Source organism: Aricia agestis, chromosome 9 (assembly GCF_905147365.1).
Source record: "Aricia agestis chromosome 9, ilAriAges1.1, whole genome shotgun sequence".
NCBI lineage: Eukaryota > Metazoa > Arthropoda > Insecta > Lepidoptera > Lycaenidae > Aricia > Aricia agestis.
This window is the reverse complement of record NC_056414.1, coordinates 3,940,804-3,967,279: the sequence shown is the minus strand read 5'-3', so window position 1 is coordinate 3,967,279 and position 26,476 is coordinate 3,940,804. Positions and strand designations below refer to the sequence as shown.

Sequence of the window (26,476 nt, the reverse complement as noted above, 5' to 3'; positions counted from 1 at the left end):
AACTATATCTGTGTATGTTTACGTGTGAGTGTAAATGATGTTCCTACATACATTTTTCTTAGAGCTCAAATTGTCAACGTGCCGATAACTGTCAAAACTGATGAAAAAAGGGTTCTGCCACTTCAAATCACGCATCCCTTCCTACCACGAAGTATTAGTGATGTTACTGATAGACGATAGTGACATCTCGCTTGCTCAGTTCATTGTTTGGTGTGTATCGCTACTTATCTTTAATTAGAAAAGGAATGTATCAGTAATTTGGCTGTAGCAATATCGATTTTTCTCAGCAATGACTAAAGCTAAGAAATTAAAGTTCATTAAGGACGACTAGCAACATCCATTATTATAAACATAGCATTTTTATCAATTAATGGAATTATATTTCGAAAGACTTCTAGTCGCACGCACACAAACACCGTGCCGAAGTCCGTCAAACTGAAACGACGTTAGACGATGCACGGCTTTAACGCCGCACCGCTATGGCGGTCGGAGTGGGGGTGTTAGGTTAATTTTCGTTACGGAATTTCTTGATTCGGTCCAAAGCCCGAGACAAAAGCTATAGCTTAAAAACATAATATTCAAATTGTAAGGTTAAAATTGCATTACTATCACTATGATTTTGTATATAATTGCATTAATATTACTGGTTGCGCAACCATAAATTTAATTAATTTTATTCTCGTCGAGAATCGAATCGGGTATATGCTCGAAGTTCTCTGGTGCGTTGTTCCAGTAGTAGTAGGGGGGGCCCATGGAGAAGCAGTACTTCTGTTCTAGAGGCGTGTCGTTTTCCACCCAGTACATGAGATAGAAGTTGCACATCTCATCCTTGTTGGTTGCTCTGAAAATTTTGTGGTATAACAACTCATTAAAAAAATACAGTATGGATGAACCATAAAGTTAATAATCTAGCGGAATAGAGAAACGGAAGACCTGAGCAAGCGAGATGTCACTATCAGTAATACTGCGTGGTAAAAAGAGACGTGTGATACACACAGCCCTCTTTTTTTGACGTCCAGTCGGCACGTGCCGCACGTTAACAATTTAAGCTCATAGAATTCATGTTAAATCATGCTTGTGTAAGTGTATACGTATTACGTACACATAATATTTTTCACACAGATAAAAACTAATTTCGGTTCCGTTTGACAGCTCGAGATTGTTACTCTATTCTGCTAGGTACAATTAACTTTATGGGATGAACAGTGACTTGACTTAACAATAATAACTCTCGCACCGGTTACACAGGTGTAATTTTATAGTGCCCAAGTGTGTGCGCAGTACACAAGAGTACTTTTCTCTTTACACTCATAATATAATGTATGCATACCCATCCGACTTGACATGATCATAAGTTTGGGAAGTCACTTGACAGGCTAGGAATAAAATAATGTATAGAGTATCCATTGTGATTTGTGTTCTTATTTCTATTAGTTAGGAGGATACAAAGATTACACTGTTTTGTCCGTGTCTAATACGTTAGAAATAGTCTCCTGACAGACAAGAACAAAACGAATTGTTTGACGAATACGAGTTCAAGTAATTTTGGAGTTTTGACTTTTGACCAATTAGAACGCTTTGGCCGTTTCTTGGTTTGACATTTTATGAGTATGTAGCTTGACAGAAAAAGATAGAATAATGCTAAGTACGGTTTTGCTCGATAGTTTTACCCCGAATCGAAGGAAATTACATATTTGACATATTTAATTCTATCGGAGCCGGCTCGAAGCGAGCCTTCGAGCTGTCAGTTTTGCGGTCTCGGTCGGAGCAATAACCACCGTGTGGGTGGTTATTGCTCGATTTGGAGTAAAACTATCGAGCAAAACCGTATATCAGTACTTAGCATAATAATAGAAACAAACTTTGATGATGATACATTAAAATAGTAGCCAAATCTACTATTAATAAAATCGATTAAAAATGTCATTGAATTAAATTAATTTAAAATATAAGCCAAAAGGTTTCATTAAATTAAAGTTAAGTAATGCTTAAATATCTCTAAGGGCAGGTCGCTGCGGCCAACAAATTCTTCTATGATATATGTAGGTGCGCGAATTACGTGACCAGCGGCCAGCGACCACGCTCTGGCCGCGCGGCCAACGAAAAACATTGCGACACACGCGGCCACTTGGGCGCCGCGGCCACACGTTTTTTGTATCCAGTATTCAGTAATGTTATACGTGGGAGAGCCATGCTTCGGCACGAATGGGCCGGCTCGACCGGAGAAATACCACGTTCTCACAAAAAACCGGCGTGAAACAGCACTTGCACTGTGTTTCGCCGAGTGAGTGAGTTTACCGGAGGCCCAATCCCCTATTCCCTACCCTACCCTATTCCCTTCCCATTCCTACCCTTCCCTATTCCCTCTTAAAAGGCTGGCAACGCTCTTCTGATGCTGCGAGTGTCCATGGGCGACGGCGACGGAAGTTGCTTTCCATCAGGTGACCTGTTTGCTCGTTTGCCCCCTCATCTCATAAAAAAAAAGTAATATAATGGTAATATGGGGTTTTTTAGACATTCTCATATGGTTAAAGGAAGTCGGTTAAAAATGAACTTCATATTGCAGTACGTCTGGAAAGTATGTGTGATATGATATTCCTTTCGTAAGCCTCTCCCGTAACAATGGATAAATCCAAAATTTCTTGGTCCTTTTTTTCTCTCTTTTGTAATAATGAACAAACTAGCGCAACAATAATTTTTTCTTCAACGTCAATTTTGGAGCACGAAGTGAATTCGACTGACTGTGGTCGCAATCTTGGCCGTAAAGTGCGCGGGCTGGCCGCAGCGACATGGCCGCGCGACCTGGCCGCCTAATGCGCCCTAAGTGGGCCCATCACACGTTCATATTACTTATTAAAAATCTCTTACCCGATCTTAACAACATGATCGTGCGTGTTGTTCATGACGCATCGCGCGGCGAGCACGTCGTTATAGTGCACCGGGTCCGTGTTGGTCACTGGGTAGAACATCTGCGGTTTGAGCGGGTCCTTCGTACCGAGTAGTTGCCAGCTATCGCCTGTTGGGGTCTGACGGACCACGTAGCCCGAGACTTGTTTGCCTGAAATGATTTTGATGGAATAAATTAGGTTTGGGCAAAATATTCGTTTTGTGTACAGTTGTACACACAGTTTTAAGCTACTGCATAGCTTTTATGGCGGGTTTTGCCGTTTACTTCAAAAAAGTTATGTCATCTTAATTTTATTCGATAAGTAATATAAGGAAATAGGCATTGTTAATGCGAAAGTATTCAAAAAAATCTATAAGTACGTATAATATGTATACAGGGGATACACATTACACATCCTAAAGTATTATCACCTTTCGCACCCTTACCCTGTATAATCTACATGATGCTAGCTACTGCCTACTATACAGTAGGTTTTAGCAGGTAATCACCTAAGCTATGAGTGTGCGTCCTGAACGCGAAGGGATGTATGGTCTTCTGTTCCTCGATCCTGCAGGCGGTCTCCATATACTCGAGACGTTGCGGCGCGATGTACCCGCTCGTGCCGAGGAGAATCACGCCCGCTTGACGCGGCATCCTGGAATAATGATGATGATAAAATGAATCTTTAAAACCTTTTTGTAAGTATATTTTTTTATTTCACGAGAAAATTCTGGAATAAAAACTGTTTTATTGGCTTTTACCGTACTCAAAGTAAGTGCAAGTATTTTGCATAGCTGGGTTTCAGCGCGGCGACCGAATCAAGCTCCGTAACGAAAATAAACCTAACACGGGGGGTGTTAGGTTTATTTTTGTTACCAACACCGCACCACTGTGCCGGTCGGGCACACGTATTTTTTATAATATGTAATGTTTACCTTTCTTGAGTGTATTGCAGGATCACCCCGGAATTGTCCGTTTGGTATTCTGAAAAAGTTAAGACCCAAGATGAAATAACAAATTAAATATATAATCAAAATACTTTCTCGACAGTTTGTAATAAACAATACTTAAAAATATGGATATTTTATAGACCATATTATGAGAATAGGGTAAATGACTAGTAGATTGGACAGTACTAGTCATACTCACACACTGGACAGCGCGAGCCCACGCGTACCCCACCAGGGGAAGTCTCTCACCCGGAAACCGCGCCATGTAGTGGACCTGCACCACCATGTACTTGACGAGGGAGGAGCGGCCCACCAGGAAACCCACGTCCGCCGGCAGCTGCAGACTGGGGGCGTCGCGTGCCCACGCTTACCCCACCAGGGGGAGGTCACTCACCCGGGAACCGCGCCGTGTAGTGAACCTGCAGCACCAGGTACTTGACGGGGGAGGAGCGGCCCACCAGGAAACCCACGTCCGCCGACAGCTGCAGACTGGGGGCGTCGCGTGCCCACGCGTACCCCACCAGGGGGAGGTCACTCACCCGGGAACCGCGCCATGTAGTGAACCTGCAGCAGACGGGGAAGAAGCGGCCCACCAGGAAACCCACGTCCGCCAACAGCTGCAGACTGGGGGCGTCGCGTGCCCACGCGTACCCCACCAGGGGGAGGTCACTCACCCGGGAACCGCGCCATGTAGTGGACCTGCAGCACCATGTACTTGACGAGGGAGGAGCGGCCCACCAGGAAACCCATGTCCGCCGGCAGCTGCAGGCTGGGGGCGTCGCATGCCCACGCGTACCCCACCAGGGGCAGGTCACTCACCCGGGAACCGCGCCATGTAGTGGACCTGCAGCACCAGGTACTTGACGGGGGAGGAGCGGCCCACCAGGAAGCCCACGTCCGCCGGCAGCTGCAGGCTGGGGGCATCCCGCGCCCACGCGTACACCACCTGCAAAGCAGATTAGCAAGGTTCCATACATTTGATGTCTCGCTACGCTAGTCGCTAAGTATACATGCATTACAATAGAATATGTGATTTATTCTGTAGCATAATTATTACTCAATTATGTTTAATACTTGCTACATGATCAAATAATTAGATTTATGTATTTAATCGTTCAGCAATTTATTACACCACCTAAGGGGGTTGGGGAAGTCCCTGTACAAATAATGTCAAGTATAATCCATAAAATATCCACAGCCGAATATATAACCTCCTCGTTTTTTGGAAGTATATATATATATATATATATATATATATATATATATATATATATATATATATATATATATATATATATATATATATATATATATATATATATATATATATATATATATATTTAAATCGCCGAAGACTTGTTGCGTCTTTTCAAAGTCGAACCCTATGGCGTCGTAGTTACATTGCTGTCATGTGAATTCTATTGTCGACGAGAAATTTTGTTTACGTACGAAAATAAGATATTCAATTTGAAATAATTCTCGCTGGTTTATTGCTTCCGTTCTCGATGGAAATCATGTGACACATTGTATATTTTTGTATTCGTTCCATGCATTTAATCGTTTTTCCTACATCCATTTAAATGTATGGTTATATTGATACCGTATATTGTACTATATTAATTCCATGCATTCTACTAATTAAATGACTCCTTACTATATTTGAGATTATATCGGTACCGTATATTATTTTTGTATGTACGCCATAAACTGTTGAGTTTGTTGCTTCCTCCTAACCTTATATGTTATATCGATACATACATAGGTACCTATATAATAGATCCCAATAAATTCATACCGTCTACCCCATAGAGGGACAGGAGTGACGATATGTATGTATAAATAGAGAATCATCCCTCTTTATGAAGTCGATTAAAATGAAATACTTATTTCTATAACTTGGAGTACATAACAGACATTAAAAACAAATTATCCCTATATTACATACATTAATTAAATTTTAAATTATAATTAGGTAAGTCCGCTAGGCTAACTAAAAAATATTAAGAATAATTATGATAGATATGATCATTTTATTTATGTGAGCGTGTTTCTTCTGAACTTAAGTATGAACACAAAATAAAACAATTGTTTCGGTAGTAGGTATTTTTAAGTTTTATTGTTTAAAATCAAGTAGGTATAATAATAAACCCATAGTCATAATAATCAAAGTGTCGGACAGATCAAATACACCGAAATAGGAACATAAAAGTAATTTAAGAAATTAACAATTTTAAGAACGACCAGTTGAGAGGCTAATTTACTCTGACATTGACTATAGTTAACTTGTGTATGTAAGCAATACTAGTTTTCAATCGTGGCTCTGCCCACGTGACAAGTTGATAAAATTTAACAAATTGAAATTCGTTATTAGCCGTTTAGACGTTAAAAAAATAAAACAAAAATGCTTAGAAAAATATTAACCTGAAGAATCACATATCAGACATACCTATCAGTACAAAGTCTCAAAAAAAGGCCCTTTAGGCGTCGAAAAGAAAAATAAAAACGTTTAAAAAATTATTAACGTACCTATCAAAAATAAGATAAAACAGTCCAAAATCTCAAAAAATTACACAACTACACAAAAATTACACAACAATATATATACTTTGTTTGTAAATTTAAATTATGGTTATTATCTATAATAGTACCTATTATTTCTGTTTATTTGTTTTGTACAAAAAGAGGACGGTATTTGATTATAATACAAGTTCACAATAATAATAATTTTTTTCGTAAGTAGTTGGTTAACGCGCGCGCGTAAACAAACACGACGCGACGTTGCGTTCTGTGCTGTGATAGTCATAGTCAATCATGGTTGTCGTGATTGATGTAGATCGTTTCGATCGTTTTTTGTATTGTTTATTGTATCTTCTTCTTCCTAGTCGTATCCTCATGGCTGAGGGACGTGACCACCAAAATTTGCTTTTTGGGATAGGGCTCTCCACTTGTCTCTATTTTTGGCCTGATGAAATGCCTCCTGGAACGTGCAGTCAGCAGCCTTGACAATCGCGTCTGTCCATCGTGTAGCCACTCTGCCTCTGCCTCTTTTCCCCTCTTATTACCCAGCTAGTATGAGACTCTCAAGATTATTAGGCTCCCGGCGGGCTATGTGGCCAAAAAAGGCAAGTGATCGTTGTAGACAAAGCGTGGACAGGCGGGTGGTAATTTTGAGTTGCTGAAGTATAGGCGTGTTGGTCCGGTATGCGGTCCAAGGGATGCCGAGCATTTTACGCCAGCACCACATTTCAAAAGCGTCAATCTTAGCTCGAGTACGTGCTTTTAGTGTCCATGTCTCGGAGGCATATAAAAATATTGAAAAGATTAGGGAACGCATTAGTGTTATTTTTGTGCTACGATAGATGTTCTTATTCTTCCATATCTTTTCTAAGCGCCCAACCGCAGATTTAGCCATCTGAGCCCGTCGGACAACCTCCCTCTCGCAGTTACCATTGTTGCTAATCAACGATCCCAGGTAGACAAACTCCTCTACGGGTTGGAGATCTTGTAGTAAGGATATCTTTTGTATTTGGTTCAGCTTATCGACGTACATCAGTTTGGTTTTATTGCGATTGATTTGGAGGCCAAATTCTCGACTAATCTTTTCGAGCCGCGCTAGAAGTTCATCAAGTTTCACTTCGCAAGTACTTATAAGCGTGGTGTCGTCAGCGAACCTTAGGTTGTTGAGAAGGTATCCGTTAATTTTAATACCATCCTCCCAATCTTCCAACACTCGACGCATTATATATTCGCCTACGAGGTTGAACAGCTGTGGAGAGAGGATGCAACCCTGTCTGACACCACGCTCTGTAGCAAACGGCTCTGACAGATCATTGTCTAATCGCACCCTTGATCGACATTCCAGATAGAGGTTTTGTACCAAAAATATGAGATGATCGGGGACGCCCAACTCTCTCATCACCTCCAGCATTTTGGACCAGACGATGCAGTCAAAGGCCTTAGCGTAATCCACAAAACAGAGTACTATTGGGACATTGAATTCTCTGCTCTTTTCTATCAGCTGACGGATGTTTAGGATTTGTTCTCGGGTACCCCTGCCCTTTACGAATCCCGCCTGCTCTTTGGATATCTGTCTAGTTATATAGTGTCAATCTGTTGTTTATAACATGGAGAAGAATCTTACTGGCGTGTGAAATTAGTGAGATGGTCCGATAATTTCCACACTTTTTAGTCGACCCTTTCTTATGTAGTGGTATCACGAGAGATTCTGTCCAATCGTCTGGCCACTGTCCTGTTCTCCATACTTTAAGACATATTGAATGCATTACTCTGATTCCAGACTTACCCAAGCTCTTAAGCACTTGTGCCTGTATACCATCTCCACCGCAAGCTTTTGTTTTGAGCTTATTTATAGCTGCTTCTACTTCATGGAGAACGATGTCGGGTTCTTTATCTGTAAAATCTAATCTAGTTTCAGGTTCATCAGCGTCATATTTGTACAGGTCTTGGCAGTAGTTCCTCCATCTTGTCATCACTTGGTTCTTGTCTAAAATCAGGTTACCCTTTTCATCTTCTATGTTCCAAGATTTTGATTTTCGTTCCCGTGTGAGAATTTTCACCTTTTGGAACATGTCTCTTGGATGTAGGGTATCAGAGTGTGTTTGTATATCTCTACATATGGAATTGATATATGCATTCTTGTCATGTCTACAGAGACGCTGTACTAGTGAGTCAAGTTCAGAGTATCGCTGTTGTTCTTCCTTTGAACGAATTCCTCCAGTCTTTAGAGCCTTTCTTTGTGCGATTGCCTCCCAAGTGGTCATCCACTCAGATCTAGGGTGTTTTACTTTCCATTTGTGATTGTTCTAGTTGTCTCTTCTAATGCGGCCTTAAGCTGATTCCATGATGTATTGGCTGAGTCAAATGGGCAATACGTTTCACTGTCCAGTCGAGTTTGTAGTGTGTCCTCAAAAGCTTTCGCTTCTTGTGTTAGAAGAATATTTTTGGATGGTGGAGGCTTTGAAACTACTTTGAGGCGGACTCTGTATTGAGCTATTAACAGCTGATGGTCGCTGCCACAATCTGCACCCGGAAAAGTCTTTGAGAGAGTTATGCACGACTTCCATCTGCTGCTGATTAATATGAAGTCAATCTGATTTTTATGACCTGTTGGCGATCGCCATGTCCATAAGCGTCTTGGATGTTGTTTATATGCCGTGTTAGTTACGAATAGTCCTTTTTCAATGCAAAACTCTAACAACATCTCACCTCGACTGTTGCGGGCTCCTAAGCCGTATTCCCCAATAATATTCCTTAGGTGTTGATCATTATCAGTGTGCCCTATCTTAGCATTAAAGTCTCCCAGGATGATAGTACATTCCTTCTTTGGTAACGCTTTGCAGGTTAATTCTAGCTCGTGGTAAAATTCCTCCATCTCTTCTTCGGTGGCTGCAGTGGTCGGCGCATGGACCTGTACAAAGTTAATTGGGTGTGGATGGGCTGAAATTTTTAAGGATATAATTCTATTGTTGATGGTATTATACCCCAATACCTTGTCTCGTAGCCAGCTAGCAACTATGAAGCCCACATCACTAAAACTATTGTCTTGCCTGTCAGAGTAGATTACCATATTTCCTTCAGGGGTGATGTGGTATCCGTTATCTTTGACATGGGTCTCACTCAATCCTAGTATAGCCAGATTATAGCGCTCCATCTCCGCTTCAACAACTTCGATTTTTCCTGGCCTTAAAAGTCCACGGACATTCCAGGTTCCTATTGTTATTGCCCTTCCCTTGGGTGTTAGTTTGCTAGAGTAAGATGTTATGTTTCCAACTGCAGCCGGTAGCCAATTTCACACCAGTCGGCCCGGAACCAAGCTGGCGCCGAGCGTTAGTCGGGTCGCATGACATCATATTATCTCTGGTGGCGTTCTTAATCATGGTGGTTTTCTTGGGATTATAGTCGCGGTAGTTTCCCGTTGCTTTCCGCGCTAGACTTTTTGAGGGTATTTAGTCCTCAAGGCCACTACTGCCTAGGAGTCAGGTTATCATATCCGCCGCCTGAGACTCGGCGTTGTTACTCGTTTAGCACCACCCGGGGGACACGTGTAGGGTAGTAAAAGGTAATTCCTACGGACGCGAGTAACCACCGCCCCCGTTTATTGTATCAAGTTTGATTAATTTTAAACATTGATTTGATTTGTAATCTAATTTTAATTGCCTGAAATGTAAAATCAGCGATATGCGATCAGTAGTTGGGAAAGGGTCCGGTGGCTTTAACACAGGTTATACTGTAACCTAGCTAAGCTGCCGGTTGCGATCTTAACATTCTAATATAAAAAACCATTGAAAATAAAATAATTTGCATGTTGTAATTGTCTAGATTAAGGTTTTTATGTTATCGAGCTGAATAAAAGTACATTATTATTATTATAAGTATGCCATCACAGTTACTATAAATCTTGTCAAGGGTGTCGATTTATGAATGAAGAAGGTCAAGATTTAAAAAAAATCTCAGAACACTGTACAGTGTACAGCCTAGCCCATGACCCGGTAACCACGTGACGTTGAGTTTCGATGCACTTGTTTGGGCTATTTTCTCATTACCGTGGCTTTCTAATAGCGAAAGAATTATTTAAATTGGTTCAGTAGTCTCGTAACTCGTAAGTTAAATAGTAATAAGCAAACGATTAAATATTTCGTCTCTACAATATTAGTAAGTATAGATATTTAAAAATACATTAGTCCCAACCCAATTCGCAGTCTAAACTCAGTCACTGATGGGCTTTTGTTTAAAATATACAATAGGTAAGTACTTATCAAAGAAAATCATATACGTAGGTATGTAGGTAGGGACATAGTAGTTAATACAATCGATCCAAAATACTTTTAGACAGGTAAGTATATAAACGTCAGGATAATGATCGTAAATTGCATATTTATTTGTAAATAAATATGCTGCACCAGAAAAATGAAGATTTATAAAGCGATTTTATGTTCTTTCGTTTCATAGGTAGAACAAAATTATTTGTAATAATATTGATATTATTCTTGGTCGTTGCACCACAATTAAAACATTTTTTTTGTATTACAAAATGGGTCGACGGCCAAGGCCATTTTATTTTGTCTTTAAAATAGTTTTTAAAATCACTTCTTTTAAAAAAAACGATCTACATCAATCACGACAACCATTGACACGACAATCTAACACTGAAAGAATTTTTCAAATCGGACCAGTAGTTCCTGAGATAAGCGCGTTCAAATAAGCCCTTTCAAATAATTTCCCTCCGTTTTTTCCACATTTTCCTCTATTTCTTCGCTTCTATTATTCTTAGCGTGATAAAATATTGCTTATAGCCTTCCTCGATAAATGGGCTATCTAACACTGAAAGAATTTTTCAAATCGAACCAGTAGTTCCTGAGATTAACGCGTTCAAACAAACAAACAACCTCTCCTGCTTTATAATATTGAAGTGTAGATAACATTTTTACTACTTTTCTTACTATTCTACTACTATTTTTCGAAAATGTGTCAAATAACTACCTAATTGTAATATCGACATTGCATCGATTCGATATATTTGTTCCTGTTTTCCTGAAATACAGTTACAGATTTGATCATTATTCTGAATGATCGTCATTATGTTTTTAGGGCTATTCAGGAAAAAGACGTTCAGGAAAATGAGGAATTCACTAAATTCGTTTATAATTAAGTATTGATATAAAGAAAATTATTAAGAACTTATAAATGTTGCGGGCCTTTATAACTTGGTATAAAAAAAGTAGTGAAAAACAGACAAATGTTGGCACAGTCGAGAAATGTAAATGACGTCTTATTTGGAAATTTTTGTAGAACGTATTTCAAAGAGAGAGAGAGAGAGCATAAAACGAAGACCTCTATCCACACCAAAGCACTGCGATCAAATAAAGTGAGCCAGCAGATTTTATCGCAAAATAGGTTTCAACCCGTCACGTTGAGTATATCGGCAAGGCATTCAAAACAAACAATGCGCAGGACAATGACGCGAATTTTATGAACATTTTAAAAATATAATTTTTAGTTATTTAATGTAAGTTGATGTGTTATTTGTTGGTATCGGATTCTTCTCTTCTTTATCTTCAAATTAACATTAAATTTTTAATCCTTTCTAGCTCATTTTTTTTTATAAATAATAAATTGTAAGCGGCAGTATCGAAACGACACGCAAAAATTTCATAATTTGGTACTTTTTTTTATAATAACTTTTGAAATATTAACTCTACTTTCAAATAGTTTTAGCAGCATTTTTGTAAGTTAATTAGACATTGAAATGTGTAATGTTACATTGAATTTACGAAGGCGTTGTGAACCCAACTTTGAAGACATGAATTTAGTCTCTCTCAAATATTCGCCCCACTACACAATATTTATACCACAAGCGTCATTACGTCCGCGCTGGCCGGCAAAAAATATAAACAAAAACATGCCCTTGCATGTCGCGTGCGAACTCCGCCCCCTCGCCTCTGTCACCCCCGCGTCTCCTCTGGGACGATGTCGTTTTGTGGGACGTAATTAAATCACACATTAGAATTGATAAAAACTTTATTATATACAGGAATCCACATTATCGGCGTGTTATACGTAAACAAAGTATCGAATATACGCCACCGATATACGGCGCACAGTAGCGACCTCCAAAATTCGCGCGCCAAATAGCGGAACTAAGAAATACGCCGAAAAGCACTCCGGTGACAAAACAACGTCCATGCCAATATTTCACCCAGCCATTGTACTAACCTTAACACTACTTCTGGCTGAATTTGAGAGATGGTCAATCTTGCGTCCGTATACAGGATGCAACAAGTCAGTCGGACGCAATATCATCGGTAAAAACCGCCATGTAGGACGCAATATCAACTCCGGGGTGGAAATATATATATATATATATATATATATATATATATATATATATATATATATATATATATATATATATATAGTATAGACTATTGTATATTATTGTACGCTTAATAAATAATTTATATACGTGGGAGAGCCATGCCACGAATGGGCCGGCTCGACCGGAGAAATACCACGTTCTCACAGAAAACCGGCGTGAAACAGCGCTAGCGCTGTGTTTCGCCGAGTGAGTGAGTTTACCGGAGGCCCAATCCCCTACTTTATTCCCTTCCCTACCCTCCCCTAATTCCTTCTCATCCCTACCCTCCCCTATTACCCTATTCCCTCTTAAAAGGCCGGCAACGCACCTGCAGCTCTTCTGATGCTGCGAGTGTCCATGGGCGACGGAAATTGCTTACCATCAGGTGACCCGTTTGCTCGTTTGCCCCCTTATTTCATTAAAAAAAAATGGATTTCAACTACATAGTACATACATCTGCAAAGGAGGTTGGAAAGTTGGTATATAATGCTATCGTTTCACTTTTCAGTTGGTATATTGTATCACATGCAAAAGAGGTTAGCAAGTTGCTAGATTGTATGCCTCGCAACGCTAACCATACTTGCTAAACGATAAATTAATTAGGATTTCTAAACAACAAATCTACTACGCTATCTGCATAGGTAGGTTGGCAAATCACTACAATATTTTTTTGCCTTGCTATGCATTTACCATTTAGAGATGTAACTCTACCCTTCTGAAGGAAAAAAAAAGTTCCACGATTTTTCTGTTTTATTCCTAGCCCTTAAATTAAATAGACTATGGCCTCTAGGTCACAAGGAAAGTAAATTATGTTCGGTTAAAATGGATGTATATTAAAGTTATAACAATGATCACATTGTTTAATGTTGTTAACACAAAACCATGTTGTGTTATATTTACATACTTTAGAGTATTGTTTGAACAACATATTATTATTGTATCATGTAAACAACTCAATCCTTTAACCTTGCACCACTTACAATAATATTAATGATGATCATATAAAGAGATATCACATAATTCAGGAAAATAACAAAGATAGGCCAGTAAAACTACGCCTTGCTGACTGCCGTGTATGTACTATCAAATGTAATTTAAAGGTTCAGGAGTTCTGTTCAGTGCCTTTAGACCAAGAGACACCTTCGTATGAACTTTCTCTGATTCGTAACATATGTTTAAGTTACTAGAAACAACATTTTAACCACTATGAGTCTTTTGATAAATTTCAAGGATTTCCCTCGATTGCTCATAGATCCCATCATCAGCTCACCACTTTCGTAATTATTATACAAAATCAAGATTATATCCTATACAACAACACAAGAATTTTGAAAATCGGTCTACAAACAGCGAAATAATCATCAAAAACATCTGCTTCGATGCAAAATATCACGAAAAGCATCAATAATTGGGTCATAATGTGATGACCCATGTCATAATTATGATTTTGATGATGATTATCAAATAAATTTATGTGTTGGCTTATGTTTTCAGTTGTTTAAATAACGCCGAAATCCCCGAACCTGTATCTATAAGGATTCAAAAGTTCTTTTGGGTACCTTCGGATCCAGGGTGCGAAATCTTACTTTTTGGTAGCATTTACCTCGAGTGCTTCAGAAAAAATTGAAATCACTATATTTTTCCATACAAATTTCAAGGAGCCCCCTCGATTCCTCCAGGATCCCATCATCAGATCACCACTTTTGTGAACATGGTACCAAATTTGAGTTAAACCCTATACAACACAAAAAGAATTTTGAAAATCAGATCACAAATGGCTGAGTTATCGTTGAACATACAAAAAAAAAAAATACATACAGCCGAACGTATAACCTCCTCCTTTTTGGAAGTCGGTAAAAACTACGCCGTATTTTATTACGAGCTGTCGCGGTATTAGTTTCTTAATGTAAGTATCTCATACAGCACACTGCATAGCTATACCATATAACCGGCCTCTCTTTTTATTTTACAAGGTCATATTTTATTTGGTCGGATAATTACAAAATCTATAATGTTTTAGAGACTCAAGTGGTACTGATTGCCTTAAGTAGCCTATCGGCACAAATAATAATTAATATGGCTATGTGTGACATTTAGGTACTTGTAGGGGCGAGGACCCCTACACTACAACGATGGGCAGAAAGGAAACTGGGGTTACCTGGTGGCTGAGACAGCTGGGCAGATGGGCTGATAGGGCTGATGTGCTGATGTGCTGATGCTCCTAGTCACACGACACTGTCACCTTCTATTTCACTGAGCTGAGGATTTATCGCGAATCACGGGAACGGCTAGCCGATATTTTTCGTATGTAACGATCGCGCGCCTGTAATGGACTGTGTCGAACTTGCGTCAAACGTATGACAGCTGACAGCGCAGACTCATGCGCAGTGTTGCCAACTGCCACATTCGTCGCGCTAAAGTTTGGCGCGAACATCCTGGGGGGGCCCGGCAATGGGCGTGAGCTGATCCCCATCTTGAGCTGAATCCAGTGGAAGCCGGGCAATCTTGCCGACAGGTCTCCGCAGCTGGCCTTGTGAGGTGGCCAAGTCCACAACTCTGATGACTCCATCCTTCCCAGGTAGTAGGCGTGTGATTCTTCCCATCTTCCATTGGAGCGGAGGCAGATTGTCTTCTTTGAGCAGAACCAGTTCCCCAATTTTGGGTGGAGAGGAAGAGGAAAGCCATTTGGAGCGGATTTGAAGGGTATGGAGGTAGGACTTGGTCCAGAGAGCCCAAAAACGCTGAGAGAGAGATTGAATGAGCTGAAAGCGCTTAAGGGGGGAGATGACTCTGTCATCTATTGTGTGCTCGGGAAGAGCTGTGAGCGGACGGCCTATGAGGAAATGGCCGGCTGTGAGGGGCTGATAGTCCGTAGGATCGGACGATAGTGGGCTGATAGGCCGAGAATTTAATACGGCCTCAATTCTAGCGAGCAGAGTTGAGAATTCCTCAAATGTGAGGCGTTGTTCACCGATTACACGGTAGAGAAGTTGCTTGGTAGATTTAACATTAATCTCGTGGATGCCTCCCATCCACGGGGCCTTGGGCGGATTAAGTAACCAAGTTATATTTTGAGCTGAGAGTTTATGGGAAATGGCGTCATTATTGTCATTGAGAAATTGTTGAACTTCTAGGAGCTGATTCCTAGCACCTACATAGTTTGTGCCGCAATCGGAACGTATTAAAACGGGAACACCGCGACGTGAGCAAAATCTTTGTAACGTGGCAATAAATGCATCTGTAGAAAGTGCGGATACGGGTTCCAAGTGAACCGCCTTTGTAGTGAGACAAACGAATATACAAAAATAACCTTTGATTAACTTAGCATTCCGTAGTTGACTTGATTTAAGTAAAAATGGACCGGCGAAGTCTGTTGACACGTGACTAAATACGGGCTGAGGTATAACTCTGTCGGCTGGAAGGTCAGCCATGACAGGCATTTCGGGCTGAGCGCGGCAACGGAAACATCTTATACATTTATACGTTTTATGTCGAATGATGCGGCGTGCTGATAATATCCAGAATTGTTGACGTAATATAGCGTGTAATGTATCGGTGCCAGGGTGACAATGAATACGGTGATAGTGATCGATGATAAGGTCTGTGAGAGGACTTAAACTAGGCAGTATGAATGGATGCTGTGCATCGTATGTGAGTTCCGAGCGAGTGAGTCTACCACCTACTCGAAGGAGACCGTCCTGCATAAAAGGTGATAATCGTTGTAACCTAACTGTGCAGAGTTTGTTAATTTGCAGGCGGTGAATGTCTTCTGCGAATGAGTTCTGTTGAACAGAGCGGATCCAGAAGAGCAGAGCTTGTCTACGTTCATTTACAGTTAGCGGACCTAGTTCTCGCGAGTGTGTAGGTAATTTACAGTTAGAGATAAATCGTCGCATGTAAGCTGTGACGCCGATAAGTTTATCTAATGAGCTGAATCGTGTAAGAAAATCACTATCTATACCGGGGATTGTGAAATGACATGGAACTTGTTTAGGTTTGAGTCCAGGTAATTCCTGTCGAGTGTGAGCTGAAGGCATCTTGGGCCAGGTATCCTCTGGCAGTTTGAGCCAAGGAGGAGACCACCATAAACTATGCGAAAGAAGAGAATGTGCTGAGATTCCTCTGCTGGCACAATCAGCAGAGTTTAAATGTGTAGGTACATGACGCCAGATGAGTGAAAGAGAGTTATTAGTAATTTTGGTTACTCTGTTAGCTTCAAATGTTTGTAAACGATGAGTAGGAGTTTTAATCCACGCGAGTACAATGGTGCTGTCTGACCAACAGACGTGTTGAGATATTGTGAGATGAGCGGAGAGATGTTGAGAGACACGAGACATGAGTTGAGATAAAAGTGTAGCCGCGGATAATTCTAATTTAGGAATTGTGAGTTTATTTTTAATAGGGGCTACCTTAGATTTAGCTATTATGAGCTGAACGTTAGCTGATCCATCGTGATTTAATTCGTGTAAATATACGACTGCAGCAAAACCATTTTCTGAGGCGTCTGCGAAGCCATGAAGTGAGTATGTAGAAGTTAATTTGTGCGGAGCTACGTGTCTGGGAAAATGTATGTTTGAGATGTGCGGAAGATCATGAGAAATGCGCTGCCAGTCTTGTGTAATGTTATCTGGAGTGGGGTCGTCCCAATCCAATTTGAGCAACCATAATTTTTGTAGAAGTAACTTCGCGCGGAATATTACAGGAGTGATCCAACCGTTTGGATCATAAAGAGAAGCTACAGTGCTGAGTATGGATCGCTTTGTTATGTGAGTAATTGGCGGTAGTGAAATGTGATATGTAAATTCATCAGACTGCGGAATCCATCTAATACCTAAAACCTTAACAGATGGAGAGTCTGAGCTGATGTCAAAGTCCTTAGGCATTTCGCATTGATCATCTGGGAAACGTTGTAAGAGTCGAGGAGTGTTAGATTTCCATTTACTGAGCTGGAAACCACCAAGCGATAATAAATTAATGAGTTGAGTTTGAAGAGCTGAAGCTTCTTCTATGGAGTCATGACCACAGAGAATATCATCTACGAATATGGAGTTACGTAATACATGAGCAGCTTGGGGATAGCGATGACCTTCATCATCAGCTAGTTGTAATAATGTGCGGATAGCATGATAAGGACTTGAACGTAATCCGTATGTAACAGTGTTGAGCGCATATGTGAGTAAAGGTCGATCAGGAGACGATCTCCAGAGTATGAGCTGATAATAACGTTGATCTGGATTGATAATAATATTTCTAAACATCATTTTTATATCTGTGGTAAAGACTACACGATGTGTCCTGAATGTCAGAATTATATCGACAATATCACGCTGAAGGGCGGGGCCTGTATGTAGGCAATCATTAAGGCTGACACCATTGGATGACTTACAACTGCCATCGAATACTGTGCGGAGTTTATCAGTACCTGATTTAAATATACCATGATGAGGAATATAATAATGAGGTTTATGTGTAAAAGTAGAAGGATGACAAGGTGTCATGTGGCCTAAGTTTATGTATTCGTTCATAAATTCTATGTATTTTGAGCGGAATGAATGGTCGGATTGTAATCGCTTTTCTAAGTTGAGAAATCTACGGAGAGCAATAGCATGTGTACTACCTAATTGCGGAGCATTCGATAAAAATGGAAGAGTTACGATATAACGTCCCGATCGGTTACGAGTAGTAGTTGAGCGGAATAAGTCTTCACCTTGTTCATGTAATGGGTTTGAGTGAGTTGGACGCGGCTGGGGTTCTTCTGACTCCCAGAATCGTTCTAGACTTTTATTTATATCTTGATGAGAATGAGAATGAACAGAATGAGCGGATTGAGCGGAATGAGTCAAATGAGCGATATGAGCGGAGTTAACTTGAACTACTGAATTATCATATAATTGTTTAATGGGACCTATGAGTGCAAAATCAAAAATCGTGCCGAAGGCTATGGGCTTCCCCGGGCCCAAAGTCACCTTAGTACCATCTAACACATGGCCTAAAACATCTGAGCCTAAAATGAGATCGATGGGCGCAGGAGTATGATAATTGTGATCCGCTAAAGGAATAAGCTGACTTTCCGAGTCATGTACTACATCGGGAATTTTTTGCATAGGTAGGTAACCTGTGACATCCTTCAAAATATGAGCGGAAGTTGTGATGGAAGGCGTGTCACTACGTGTGGGCCGAAAAGTAATCGAAACATGACCTTTAGAATTTTGTATGTGCTGATCTCCAACGCCTGTAATTTTTAATGAGCAATGTTTCGGTTGTAAATTAAGTGTTTTTACTAAGCGTTGAGTAATTAAAGTTATCATACTACCACAATCAAGTAATGCGCGTGCTTTATGATAGTTACCATATTTATCTGAAATTTTCAAAACAACTGTAGGTAATAATATGGGAGTTTGTAATGAGTTATTATTATGCTGAGTAGTATTAACTTGAGCGGAATCATTATGAGCTGAATTATGAGCTGAGTTATGAGCGGATTTATGATGAGAAAAATTATTATTTAAATTATTGGGCTGATTTTCTAACTCTGAATGCTCCGTGATGGTAGGTAGTCATTGTTTGTTATTATTATTATTATGAGGCGAAGATGAATGCGACTGATGAGATGTAGATGGTTGATGATGAACGATCGTATGGTTTGTATTAGATGTGTAGGTATGAGCATTATTATGATTATCACGACGACGGGGCTGCGCGCGCAGGTGAGCAGGAAGTAAATGAGCTGATGATGTTGGCGAGCGTGGTGCATCATGACGATGAAGAGAAGTGTGATGATTTGGACTACCACAATCCTTGCAGGCGCCAGTTGACCTACATTCATTTTCGTAGTGCGGACCTAAACATTTACGACATCTACCTTTTGACTCGATAAAGTCCCAACGTCCTTGAATGGGCTGATGGTTATACTTGGGACAAGCTATTAATTTGTGCTCTGTGGACCTACAATATGGGCAGTAAAACTTAGATTTAAAACTGGCTTGAGCTGAGTATACGTGCTGAACTTGTCGGGGGGGAGAGGGTAGTGCATAGTGTTGGCGAGAATGAGATGGAGCTGGGCTGACATGCGGGGTACGCATGGTATGTGCTGAAGGCGAGCGCTGATACGCGGGGCTTATGGGTCTAAAGCGGAGACTGCGCGGAGAGCGGGGGGAGGGGGGTTGTTGACGGGAAGGTCCCGCTTGACCTTGAAACTCAGTGCGCGCTGGCGTCGGACATTCTGTCTCGATGCAGCGCGCGTGCTCTTCTAAAAAAGAGATTAAATTATCTAAAGTGGGCAGGACATCAGATGCGCCGTATCTCCTCTCGAATAATGTGCGGAGCTCCCCCTGTAGTTTACGGACTACAATTGAAACAAAAACATAATTGCTGTCCATAGGCAAGTTTAAGTTCTTTAATGCGCTTTGAGCTGAGATGAGCGGAGTGAGAAAAGTAGCTCGAATACTCGAGCGTATATGTATGTTGGGCAGACCGAGTATAATATCGACAAACCTGTCGATCAACACGCGACGGTTTTCATATCGACGTGTTAATATGTCGAGCGCAACACTATAATTCTCGTTAGTGATTTTTAGATGAGAAACCATGGATAATGCCTCCCCCGACAGGCATGAGAGCAGGTAATGTAATTTTACCGCGTCCGACAACGTTGCCATGTCGTCCATCAGACTACGGAAAATCGTAATAAAAGAAGGCCATTCTTCAACCAACGAATTAAACTTAGGAAGCTCAATTTTAGGCAAAACGGAAGAAGTGAGCTGAGGAGTCTCCGAAGTACTTTGTGTATTTTCGGCCGCCGTTAAAATAAAATAATAGTCCGAAATCGCACTGTCGTAATTGGACGTATATAGTTTTTCGTTATCTTGGGATAAGTTTGGGTCGTCTAGAATCTCATGATAAATATTTTCTAACCTTGTTTTTTGATAGGGGACTTCCTTAAGACGCGCATTAAACTCCTTTCTTAATGTTTGAGAAGACTCCTTGGAGTCGCCACTAGAAAGTGCTGTCGCAATTTCTTTGAGCCGACTGAAAGCTTTGACGGCCTCTCTGAAAACGGCAGCTTGCGATTTAGTAGGCATACTAGTGTAAAGGAACCTTAACGAGCTGATAAAAATGTATATAAGTAGTTAATAAACTATGTTGAAAAAATAGTAAAGTGGTATAGTAATGTGCTGAGTCAGTATATCTGAATTTTAACGCAAGTATAACACGGTAACCGCAATATTATGTAATGAGCGGAGACATAAAACATTTAAATGCGATACCTAAGACGCTTGTTATTGTAATAGTTAAAAAAAATTAACAGATGTTTCTTATCGGAGCGGAGGTGCTGAGGTATGCGCGCGCGGCGAAAGATCGATCGCGGTAAGGCGAGTAATTAAGTCGAAGTACCTAAGTGCTAAGTTAACAAAAACAACTGTAAATATTTCAATGAGCTGAACAGTAATAACACTTAATGTAATAGGCACAAACTATGTGATGTATGAAAGTTTCTTTGTTCCTACAACCCGACGGAATTATGTTGAAGATATTTTTATATTGGTATTTGGGCTGAAATATATTCGGTAATTTAATTTAAATGCAATATAGACGCAATATATGGGCTGAAAATAATGAGATTACAATTATACAATAAGATGATAGGGGATTAAATTACCTATGCAAATTATTACTTAATATGGCGGACGAACAAAATCGTATTTGGCAAACTTTGCAAAAATATTGCCGTAAGTGGGTAAAAAATGGGCGGAGGCTACTTTATTCGATAGAATATTAGTAATAAAATGGGATTCTAATAAGATAAGGCAGAAATATGAGCAGAATGAACTGTAGTTTTAATTTTCGCCGGGCGGGGCATTAAAGCGGGTGGGTGAAAAAAATATTCCTAGGCTCGCTATGGACCAGGGAGTGTGCTGAAAGGCTCGAAAGTACCAGAAAGGTCACTGGACGGCTCGAAAGGACCAGAAAATGTAGGGGCGAGGACCCCTACACTACAACGATGGGCGGAAAGGAAACTGGGGTTACCTGGTGGCTGAGACAGCTGGGCAGATGGGCTGATAGGGCTGATGTGCTGATGTGCTGATGCTCCTAGTCACACGACACTGTCACCTTCTATTTCACTGAGCTGAGGATTTATCGCGAATCACGGGAACGGCTAGCCGATATTTTTCGTATGTAACGATCGCGCGCCTGTAATGGACTGTGTCGAACTTGCGTCAAACGTACGACAGCTGACAGCGCAGACTCATGCGCAGTGTTGCCAACTGCCACATTCGTCGCGCTAAAGTTTGGCGCGAACAGTACTTGTAAAGCTATAATAATTATGTCTAAGCGGTAAAGGTGATCACACATTTATCAGCAAGCACGCGCCGAACGCCCCACATTTTATAATTTATTGTATGAAATGATAGTTCAGTTAACAAAGTATGTACTATGTAGTTGTGGAATGCGTGGGCGGGAACCTAAGCGATTTCTGCGGGAATTGATTCTTTAAAGCTTTTTTTAATTCTTTTCCTGAGCGTGTAGTTCGAAAACGGATGAGAATTTGGAAAAACTGTAAATAATTTAATGATAGAGAATTTAATAAGCTTTAATTTCATCATAGAATATTATTGCTACAACGCATAGTTTTTTGGTTATTGGCGAAAAAACAAAAATTGAGAGATGAGACCTTTGTCCCTCCAACTCACCTCCTAGACATCAGGACTTTTAGTATGTTTTGTCCCTAACCACCCAGAATAAATTCCTGCAGAAATCGCTTAGGTTCCTGCTCATGCACTTTATACCCTTCCTTGAGTTATTGCTTAACCAGACTATGATGTGAAACCTCGCACATTCGTCCGCACCGTACGCGCTGCATTTCGTGCACTGTGCAGTGCGTTCGACGCGTACGGTGCTGATAAATGTGCGATCAGCTTAATAATCTAATTACAAAGTATACCTGTGATCCAGACTTGCAGGGGTTGGCTGTGTTATACTTTTTGTCAATCTCATTACTCTGCATTTCACCGCAACTCCTGAAATTATAATATGTATTAACATTTAAGTAAAATTCAAAAGCTGATGATGATGAATTCGACTGTGTAACCAAAAAACAAAATAAAAATGCCTTTTTCTGTTTGGTAGCTACGCCAGATGCCTTTCGAGGGTTGCATACTGTGCACACACTTGGGCACTATAAATACTATTGCGTATAATATGGTTTTATTTCTTGTAGTCTGTTGTAGACCAAACACTATGTCTTGAACTATGTGATATATACCCCGCGTTCATATAGTGTCATCCCTTTTTAGGGTTCCGTAGCCAAATGGCAAAAAACGGTAATGTAGATTCGTCATATCTGTCTGTCTGTCTGTCTTTCCGTCCGTATGTCACAGCCACTTTTCTCCGAAACTATAATTGAAACTTGGTAAGTAGATGTAGTCTGTGAACCGTTTTAAGATTTTGATACAAAAATAGAAAAATTATTAAAAATTTTCGGGGTCCCCATAGATACAACTGAAACAAAAAAAAAAAAATCATCTAACCTATGAGTGTGGGGTATCTATGGATAGGTCTTCAAAAATCATATTGAGGTTTCTAAAATCTTTTTTTTCTAACCTGAATAGTTTGCGAGAGACACTCTTCCAAAGTGGTAAAATGTGTGTCCCCCCCTCTAACTTCTAAAGGGGCATGATAAGTCTAAAAAAAATATATGATGTACATTACTACAAAACCTACCAACGAAAATTAGTTCGAACGAGATCTAGCCAGTAGTTTTTTTATACGTCATAAATGGTAAACCTTAATTTAACTTTCATTAAATCAACTGAAATATGAAAATAAATCAAAAACCTCTTAATTTGATAAAAATAAACCTTAATGCTGCAATTCATGGGCGAGTCCAACTCGCACTTGGCCGGTTTTTTATTTCTTAGATTGATTTGAAAGAGATGACACTACGATGTTGCCACTTTTTAATTTCTTCACTTTTTTGACAGACTCTAAAAATGCTTATTTTTCATCGTCATATAATATATCTTTACTTTATTTAAAAATTCTGCAAATCTTTGACCTTGTCAACATCCCTATTATTGAGTATTATTCAGTGTTAACAAGCATGAAATTTGTTCATGCACTAGTACATAATTTTATACTATAAACATAAATATGATAATTATGTACCTACTACCTACTACCTAGTAATTGCAGAAAAATATTATAATTATGTAGGTACTTGTAATAACGAATTATTATACACCACTATTTACCTTGTTAATGTTTTTGATAATCTACAATTTAATAATTTGAGATGATTTTACTGCTTTTAGATTTTACTGGGTTTTAATGTTGCATGTTCATTACCAAAATCTCAATGTCTGAAACCAACCAATAGGTTGCAGTCTCATTGTCTAGTTTTTTTTTGAAAAACTTGCAAGAGGACTATTCTGAAATTAACTCAACTATTTAGTAATTAAATTTGTTAATTTGGGAATTTACATGAAAGTCATCAGTAACTGACATTATTTACCCCAGGCCAAAACAAACTCTCAAAAATTATATAGCTCAAAATGAATAAGTATTAATTTGTGAATGAAAGTTATTAATAACATGACAAATTTCCATACCATACAGGATCGTCGGACCCAGGTTCTGAACATCCATACAGCAGCATATGATGAGCAGTATGCATTGTCGCATTCGGTTGGAAGCCAACTGCAAAAATAAAAATATTAAGTAGTATAATTTTGCATAAAACTAAGGAAGACTAAGAAATAATGATAATGCACTGCATTTATAATAACCAAATATCAAATGGTAAAAAAACAGTATATATAGATGAAAGAATATTAATTATTAAGTTGAATATTACATACAAATAATTTATAATGATTTTATCTATTAATTATTTTTGTATGTACATAGTTTAAAAGTTTTCTGTTACAAAAATCTTTGGGATTATGAGAATCTAAAGGGAGAAGATTTGGCTAAGCCAGGTTTTTATGAAGCCAAATCGTTTTTTATGAAGCCAAGATGTCTTAATACAGCTATAGACTCGAAGACTTATATTGAGACACTATTTTTTGTAAAAACATTTCAAACCAACAACTTGCTACTTGCTTACCTATGTAATAGTCATGATAGGGTGAGATCCTTATTGGTGTGCACAGATACAGCTCATCCTGAAACAAAACTTTTTGTTTACTGTCTGTGCCAGAGGCCATCTAGCATGAAAACCTTGCATTAATATATCCTATTAATTACCAGACTGTGTAACTTAATAATATTCTCAAAAGCCCACAGCCACAACAGTTAAGTCTTTCCATGCAACTCTATCTATGTCTTTCTTTTATCTCTTCTTATAAGATAAAAGGAAAAAAAAGTGCAATTCAGTTCATCTGATTATATCTTATTGATTTTTTCAATGGGCTATAGATAAGTTCAATGTTAGTACACCCACATGAGAGATTATCTCGAGTGGATTGAAAATCAATACTGATTAGCATTTAATGTACTCTTTTACGTTAAAATGTCAGAGAAAATACCATATTTTGTTCCTTTTGAGGAATGGAAAAGGAACCTAGGTAGCTTTTAAAGTAAGAAAAAAATCAAGTTACTTCTTTTCATTCTTATTTGATATCATTTGCATATGCTTGGCATGAACAGCCTGTTATTTTTGTGGCCCTTAAAATTTGCAGTTTAAGAATTGATTCTAAGAATCCAGTCTCTAGAAAAAGTGTGTTTTGTTTACAATATAGAAATAAAGAATTGTTAAGTAATACATGGCTAATGCCATCTATTCCACTGAAAAGAAAAGCAGGAGATAGACTATTTTTACCAAGGCTAGAGAACCAAATAAATAACACCACATAGCTGACCCTATCAGTGAAACTAAAAACTAGAATTTAATTATCCAGTGTAGATGACATTATTATCAACTGCATTATTGGCTACTAAGATGAATGGCAAATCTATGATTTTATCTGAACTACATCCTTCAAGGACAAGCTTGAATATAAAAAAAAACTAAAGGATTTATGTACTTACTTACCTACTTGTATGTTTTGAAAGAGTGTTGGTTAAATATTAATTAAATATTAAAATGCCCGCAACTCCAGTGCGCCAAATTTAGTTTATCTATCATCTATCATACTAAAAAGTATCCTATGTCCTTTCCCGGGACTCAAGGTATCTCCATGCCAAATTCAGCAAAATCGGTTCAGTGGTTTGGGCGTGAAGAGGTGACAGACAGACAGGCAGACAGACACACATTCCCATTTATAATATTAGTATGGAAGTATGGATTTAAGTATTGCATTAGGTACTTTAAAGTTGATCATGTAAGTTTTACTTTTTTCTTCTGCATGCTATTTAAAATGTATATTTACCTTATGTGGCCAAACATTGGGCATTAAGAAGTCGTATGTGTCTACTTCATAGGCAAAAACCTTAAAAACACAAACACAAAATGCGAAAAACACGGAGTACACTGCGTTGTATGCCATCATTGTACGTTTGGTACACTTTTTCAACGGTTGTTCCCCCGAGAATATATTTTAGCACCACGTCGATAATTTTTATATTCACGGTAATAACATACGCAACGCCGACGGAGCTTATCGTCGTGCTACAAGTGTTTATATAGTTTTTTTGAGATCGATAACTCTTCACCAACGTCATTCAAGTGTAGCAAGGTACAGGAAATTTGCTGAGATCCATGGAAAATAATTTTGTTTTTTCGTCTCTACAAAGATGGTTTAAAGCTATAAAAATAATTATTAT

General features: G+C 39.3%; 1 protein-coding gene across 1 annotated transcript; it reads right to left on the bottom strand.

Moving 5' to 3' along the window:
* Positions 1–327: 327 nt before the first annotated feature.
* Positions 328–26,476, bottom strand: LOC121730431 (peptidylglycine alpha-hydroxylating monooxygenase). Its single transcript, XM_042119458.1, has 9 exons — positions 26,083–26,476; positions 24,819–24,876; positions 24,322–24,409; positions 22,656–22,731; positions 4,657–4,783; positions 3,823–3,871; positions 3,397–3,542; positions 2,869–3,058; positions 328–841 (listed from the first exon to the last, which is right to left on the bottom strand). Exons 1-9 carry the CDS (start codon positions 26,200–26,202, stop codon positions 664–666), a joined length of 1,032 nt encoding a protein of 343 aa, XP_041975392.1. The 5' UTR covers positions 26,203–26,476; the 3' UTR covers positions 328–663.